The sequence below is a fragment of the Schistocerca nitens genome, chromosome 10, assembly GCF_023898315.1.
Source record: "Schistocerca nitens isolate TAMUIC-IGC-003100 chromosome 10, iqSchNite1.1, whole genome shotgun sequence".
Lineage (NCBI taxonomy): Eukaryota > Metazoa > Arthropoda > Insecta > Orthoptera > Acrididae > Schistocerca > Schistocerca nitens.
This window is the reverse complement of record NC_064623.1, coordinates 88,745,208-88,753,059: the sequence shown is the minus strand read 5'-3', so window position 1 is coordinate 88,753,059 and position 7,852 is coordinate 88,745,208. Positions and strand designations below refer to the sequence as shown.

Sequence of the window (7,852 nt, the reverse complement as noted above, 5' to 3'; positions counted from 1 at the left end):
CGTTTCCCCAGCAACGCCGGTCAACTGCTGTTTGTCTATGAGAAATCGGTAGGAAACTTTCCTCGTGTCAGCACGTTGTAGTTGTCGCCACCGGCGCCAACCTTGGGTGAATGCTCTGAAAAGCGAATCATTTGCATATCACAGCATCTTCTTCGTGTTGGTTAAATTTCGCATCTGTAGCACATCTTCGTGGTGTAGCAATTTTAATGGCTAGTAGTGTACATAATATATTGCTGCCTATGAAATTTAGCTAACATATCGAATTTTTCTTTAGACTTACGTGGAAGTCCCTGTCATCAATCTCGAGAAAACTGATCCGATGTAGCACACTGATTTGCGATCACACCGCGCCAGCGATAAAGACGGACTGTAATATCCACAACATTCCTCACATTTCATAAACGGTTTGAGATTTTGGAAAATGATAGCAGACAAAGAGGAGAGCTCCTGAGGGTATTTATGGTCTGTCGTTGCAACTACAAAAATGCGTGATTTTTTTCACCAGACGTGTTTCGCTTTATTGAGTTAAGCATCATCAGTGGTCTGTAATTAAGTTATTTACCTTTTGGATCCAAAAACGGTTGGTTCAAATGTGTGTGAAATCTTACGGGACTTAACTGCTAAGGTCATCAGTCCCTAAGCTTACGCACTACTTAATCTAAATTACCCTAAGGACAAACACACACACCCATGTCCGAGGGAAGACTCGAACCTCCGCCGGGACCAGCCGCACAGTCCATGACTGCAGCGCCTTAGACCGCGCGAGTGATCCTGCACAGCGAAAACCGGTCCGTTAAGAATAGGTTGATTTGTACTTACGGTGATTTTTCGGCTGATTTCTCGCTTACAGCGGGAAATGCAGACTGCTAGCACATCTATGTTTTTCTGTTTTTGACTCTGATAAATTTCGTTCGGTAGGGGGAGGAGGAAATGGAGAGAGAGAGAGAGAGAGGAGGTGGACAAAGCGGGTGGGGGTGGAGGAAGGAGATAGAGAAATGGGGAAGGAAATGATGGGCAGAGAGTAGGGGCTGGAGGAGGTGGACGAAAGAGAGATGTACTAGTAGAATGTTGGGAGAAGTACATAATCCGGCTTTTTTTATGTAAATAAAATCGGTTTAACCGATCGGTTTAACCGATGGGTGCAGCTAGTCGTTAAATAAATATTTGCAATGATCCGGAGAGAAAAGTCGAGGGACAATCCTTGAACGAAGAATGCGCAATTTCGTTACAATCTGTTGCTATGGACTAGAGCTACTTTTATAACCAATGCATTGCGACGTTGTTAACTTCCACAACAGAAGCAACAAACTGCCTTTCTAGTTTTTACTAAGTTTAACGAAGGCGATGTTGGGCTGATATATTCGACGATGCCCTTTGGCTACAATGACTAAAGGATTCTTCTAAGAAATACCCAATTAAGGTATTTGCTCTTTCAATAGTCGATCTGTTTATACATGCTTATACGTTATCCAAGTCTGCACAACGCGACCGCGATTCTTAAATAGATGTGTTTGTTCTCTGTTTTCTATGTAGATAACCTGAAGATGTCTAAGTAAGTCGAAATGCGTCGTTGAAAAATGAAAACTTAAATTGCAATCAAGACAGTTTTTAACCAATACAGTATGTCCACATAATACAGGAAGAGCGTATTTTGGTGGTGCTAAGTTCCAAAAGCGTAACACTGCTGAGGTCATTGGTCCCTAGTCTTACACACTATTTAATCTAACTCAGTTACGCTACGAATAACACACACACACACACACACACACACACACACACACACACACACACGAGTCTAACCTCCGACGGGGGGAGCCGCGCGAACCGTGGCAAGGCGCCAAAGACCGCGCGGCTACCACGCGCGGCAGTGTGTTTTGTCTTGTCACATCTGCCTCATCAGGAAGTGTGAGTATTAAAAAGAGTGAATTTCTTCTAGGTGCTGTGAGAGAGAGGTAGCGAACTGGGACTCACATGGCGGACTTCTGGCGCACGAGCTGGTGCACCCACTTGGAGGGCGGGACGCCGCCCCCAGTCCACGTCCACTCTGCGTTGTAGCCGCCGCCCCCGGGGGCCGCGCCGCCCCACGCCGGGATCCGCGCTTCGCTCGCTGCCCGAGCTCGGAACTTCGGCGCCGGCTTGGCCACGCCCCTGGATGTGAACGAAATGGTAGTTTCTGATTAATCCTCATCCATCTGTAATACTGCATTATTAGACATAAATATTTCATAAGAAAATAAATAAGCTCAGGTTCCACCCTTTCTGGATACAGCATAATTCGCTGTCATATTGTAAAGTTGAACACACAGTGACTGATGAGTGCATCGTGTTCCACGATTTGCGATGATGCCAGGTGCGTGGGGACTGGACGAGTGAGGAGTGGGTTGACATCCTCTTCTCGGATGAGAACAGATCCAGTATGAGTAATGATGCTAGATGTACTCTCATACACAAACGAAAAAATGGCTGACATCGAAATAAGTGTCCAAGGAATAGAAAAGCAACTGGAATCACTCAACAGAGGAAAGTCCACTGGACCTGACGGGATACCAATTCGATTCTACACAGAGTACGCGAAAGAACTTGCCCCCCTTCTAACAGCCGTGTACCGCAAGTCTCTAGAGGAACAGAGGGTTCCAAATGATTGGAAAAGAGCACAGGTAGTCCCAGTCTTCAAGAAGGGTCGTCGAGCAGATGCGCAAAACTATAGACCTATATCTCTGACGTCGATCTGTTGTAGAATTTTAGAACATGTTTTTTGCTCGAGTATCATGTCGTTTTTGGAAACCCAGAATCTACTATGTAGGAATCAACATGGATTCCGGAAACAGCCATCGTGTGAGACCCAACTCGCGTTATTTGTTCATGAGACCCAGAAAATATTAGATACAGGCTCCCAGGTAGATGCTATTTTTCTTGACTTCCGGAAGGCGTTCGATACAGTTCCGCACTGTCGCCTGATAAAGTAAGAGCCTACGGAATATCAGACCAGCTGTGTGGCTGGATTGAAGATTTTTTAGCAAACAGAACACAGCATGTTGTTATCAATGGAGAGACGTCTACAGACGTTAAGGTAACCTCTGGCGTGCCACAGGGGAGTGTTATGGGACCATTGCTTTTCACAATATATATAAATGACCTAGTAGATAGTGTCGGAAGTTCCATGCGGCTTTTCGCGGATGATGCTGTAGTATACAGAGAAGTTGCAGCATTAGAAAATTGTAGCGAAATGCAGGAATATCTGCAGCGGATAGGCACTTGGTGCAGGGAGTGGCAACTGTCCCTTGACATAGACAAATGTAATGTATTGCGAATACATAGAAAGAAGGATCCTTTATTGTATGATTATATGATAGCGGAACAAACACTGGTAGCAGTTACTTCTGTAAAATATCTGGGAGTATGCGTGCGGAACGATTTGAAGTGGAATGATCATATAAAATTAATTGTTGGTAAGGCGGGTACCAGGTTGAGATTCATTGGGAGAGTGCTTAGAAAATGTAGTCCAGCAACAAAGGAGGTGGCTTACAAAACACTCGTTCGACCTATACTTGAGTATTGCTCATCAGTGTGGGATCCGTACCAGATCGGGTTGACGGAGGAGATAGAGAAGATCCAAAGAAGAGCGGCGCGTTTCGTCACAGGGTTATTTGGTAACCGTGATAGCGTTACGGAGATGTTTAATAAACTCAAGTGGCAGACTCTGCAAGAGAGGCGCTCTGCATCGCGGTGTAGCTTGCTCGCCAGGTTTCGAGAGGGTGCGTTTCTGGATGAGGTATCGAGTATATTGCTTCCCCCTACTTATACCTCCCGAGGAGATCACGAATGTAAAATTAGAGAGATTCGAGCGCGCACGGAGGCTTTCAGACAGTCGTTCTTCCCGCGAACCATACGCGACTGGAACAGGAAAGGGAGGTAATGACAGTGGCACGTAAAGTGCCCTCCGCCACACACCGTTGGGTGGCTTGCGGAGTATGAATGTAGATGTAGATGTAGATGTAGATGTAGATACGGAACACACATTGCGCTCAGGAACACTAACATGATCGTTTTGTTTGTCCAGGTGTTGTGATGTGGGGAGGCATAATGTTGCATGGGCATACATATCTTTGAACATACTAAACTCACTGTTATTGTGACATTGTACTTCTTCCCTATATGCGTCTTTTCAGAGCTGTCCCGGCCCCACATTCATTTTTATGGACCACAGCGTGCGACCGCATCGAACAGCCCAGCTAGAGGAGCTCTCTGAATATCTGGAATGGTTATGGTGTGGTCGTGTTTTTCATGGAGTGGGCTTGCACCCCTTGTTGATTTGCGTTGCATTATCACAGCACAGGCCTGCACTGAAGTTTTAGGCACCTTCTTGTATCCCACTGTTGAAGAGCATTTCGGGGATGGCGATTGCATATTTCAACACGATTGAGCACCTGTTCGTAACGCACGGCCTTTGATGGAGTAGTTATACGACAATAACATCCATGTAATGGACTGGCCTGCACAGAGTCCTGACTTGAATGCTATAGGACACCTTTGGGATGTTTTCGAACTCCGACTTCGTGCAGGCCTCACCGACCGACATCGATACCTCTCGTCGGCGTAGCACTCCGTGAAGAATGGGCTGCCATTCCCCAGGAAACCTTCCAGCACCTGATTGAACGTATACTTGCGAGAGTGGAAACTCATCAAGGCTAAGGGTGGGCAAACATCATATTTAATTCCAACATTACCGATGGAGGGCGCCACGACCTTGTAAGTCATTTTCAGTCAGATGTCCTGATATTTTTGATCACATAGTGTAAGCCATTGCAAATGTGAAATGCTGGTGCAGTAATAACGGGTGTAACCGGCAGGATGTTCAATACAAGCATGCGAACATGCATCCATTGTGTTGCACAGTTGCTCGATGTCAATTTGTGAGACAGAGTACATGCCTTTGACACTTGGTCGGTCAACACAGGTTATGGTAATGCTGGTCGTGGATGATGCTGGATATGTCGTCCAATGATGTCCAGTATGTGCTCCATTGCAGACAGATCTAGTGATCGAGGAGGACAAGGCAACATGGATCCACTCTCCAGAGCACGTTGGATTACAACAGCAGTATGTGGACCAGCGATATCCTGTTGAATATCACACTCTGGGATGCTGTTCGTAAGGGGCAGCACAACAGACCAAACCACCATCTTTCATCAGAAAACACAACAGAGCTCCATCCTGCTCTCCAATGAGGTCTTGCTTGACACACTGAAGTGGAAAATGGCGGTGGCTTGGAGTCAGTGGAATCTATGCTACAGGGCGTCTGGCTCAGAGCTGTCCTTGAAATAACCGATTTGTAACAGTTCGTTGTGTCACTGCGGTGCCAACTGCTGCCAAATTGCTGCTATAGATACAGTATGATGCACCAGAGACATAAACTGAACATGATGATGTTACCTCTTGGTAGAGCCACACAGCCATACGGTCCAGACTTCTTGCAGCTGTAGTCTTGCGACTGCTGCTACCGGCAGTCATGTGCAGTGGCTACATTCCTGCCAAGACTTTCTGTAGTATCACAGAAGGAACATTCAGCTTCTCATAGCCCTATTACACGACGCCGTTCAAACTCAACACCAGCCTGATGTTGATAATGGCATCTTTGTCGCCTTAAAGGCATTCTTGTCTAACACAACTCACCACATTCAATCGCAAAGCTAACTAACGGTCACGACTCTTACAGCGTGTATTTGAAGCAAATCTGATTGGCATCTTCCAGATGTAGAGCCATGCCTACCAACGTTTGCCTATGTCACACAACTCCTTCATGGTGTTGCAGTTTTTTTCCACCTGCTGTATATATGGGCGACATTTCATCGAGCTACGTTACTTTCTAGCGACCCATTATGTGAAAGTTACTTTCCTCCATCAGTTTTGCACACCAGCGATTATTAAATTTCTAGTACGTTGCTGGTTAGAGGCGAGAGTTTGAGAATACTGTGCCAAGTTTCAACACTCTCCCTTGCTTAGGAATGACCGTGTATGACGGAAAGGAAACAGGTGTATAATCGATCCTGAGGAGTAAAACAGTGTGTTCTCATTTTCTAAAACTTTTACGTGACTGATCCGCCTTTAAAAAACTCTGAGGTCACAAAAGACGTGGGGTACCTTCTAACATCGTGTTGGGCCTGATTTTATCCGGCGTAGTGTAGCAGCTCCACGTTGCATGGACTCTACAAGTCGTCGGAAGTCCCCTGCAGAAATATGCAGCCATGCTGCCTCTACAGCCGTGCATAATCAAGTGTTGCCAGTGCAGGATTTTGTGCACGAACTGAACGCTCGATTACATTGGGTGGGATTCACGTCAGGCGATGTGAGTGGTCAAATCATTCTCTAGGATTGTCCAAGTTGTGCTATCACATTTAATATTTGGACTTTTAAAAAAGTCTGGGCAGAACTGCATCTTTATCTCCTTGCCCTAAGTTTAAAACTAACAGTACATGCTATTGGAATATCTATTGTACGATAAGATGGAAAGAGTTGCGTCTTTAATTAACATCTATACCATTTACCCCACCCTACTTGTGTGATTTGAATAATTACCAACTAATTAGTGGTCTCCATGGCATTGTGCATTGTCATCCATAAAAATTTGTTGCCAATGGTGTCCAAGTAGCCGAACATGACCAATTCCAGTCATTGATCGTTTCAGTTGGACCAGAGGATCCAATGAACACCATTACTGAACCATCACCAGATTGCAGAGAGCCTTGTTGACAACCTGGGTCCATGGCTACGTGAGTTCTGCACCACACTCGAATCCTATCAACAACTCTTACCAAAAGAAATCGGGACCCATCTGAGCAGACCGCTGTTTTACAGTCGTGTAGGGTGCAACCGATGTGGTTACGAGACCACAACAGGCGCCGCAGCCGACGTCATGCTGTTAGCAAAGGCAATCGCGTCGGTCTTCTGGTACCACAGCCCATGAACGCCAAATTTCGACGCAGTGTTCTGAAGGCTACGTTCGCCGTACCTCGCACGTTGATTTCCGCGGTTATTTCACGCAGTTGTGCTGGTCTGTTAGAACTGATAACTAAGCAGGTGCCGACGCTCTGGGTCGTTAAGTGAAGTCCATCGGCCGCTGCATTGTCCATGGTGAGAGGAAATGGCTCAAGTTTCTTATTATTGTTATATTGTTGCTTTCGGAATACTGAATTGCCTAATGATTTCCAAAATTGAATGTGCCATGCATCTACACTACTGGCCATTAAAATTTCTACACCACGAAGATGACGTGCTACAGACGCGAAAATTAACCGACAACAAGATGATGCTGTGATATGCAAATGATTAGCTTTTCAGAGCATTCACACAAGGTTGGCGCCGGTGACGACACCTACAACTTGCTGACATGAGGAAAGTTTCCAACCGATTTCTCATACACAAACAGCAGTTGACCGGCGTTGCCTGGTGAAACGTTGTTGTGATGCCTCGTGTGAGGAGGAGAAACGCGTACCATCACGTTTCCGACTTTGATAAAGGTCTGATAGTAGCCCATCGCGATTGCGGTTTATCGCATCGCGATATTGCTGCTCGCGTTGGTCGAGATCCACTTACTGTTAGCAGAATATGGAATCGGTGGGCTCAAGAGGGTAATATGGAACGTCGTGCTGGGCCCCAACGTCCTCGTATCACTAGCAGTCGAGATGACAGGCATTTTATCCGCATGGGTGTAACGGGTCGTGCAGCCACGTCTCGATCCCTGAGTCAACAGATGGGGACCTTTACAACAACCGTCTGCACGAACAGTTCGACGACGTTTGCAGCATCATGGACTATCGGCTCGGAGACCATGGCTGCGGTTACCCTTGACGCT

At 46.2% G+C, this 7,852-nt stretch overlaps 1 protein-coding gene across 1 annotated transcript in view; it reads right to left on the bottom strand.

Moving 5' to 3' along the window:
* LOC126210507 (open rectifier potassium channel protein 1) overlaps window positions 1-7,852 on the bottom strand; it is a 315,501-nt gene that overhangs the window by 56,394 nt on the left and 251,255 nt on the right. The window contains exon 9 of the mRNA XM_049939751.1: window positions 1,972-2,148. Within this exon, the coding sequence (XP_049795708.1) occupies window positions 1,972-2,148 (177 nt within the window). The remainder of the gene's footprint in view (window positions 1-1,971; window positions 2,149-7,852) is intronic.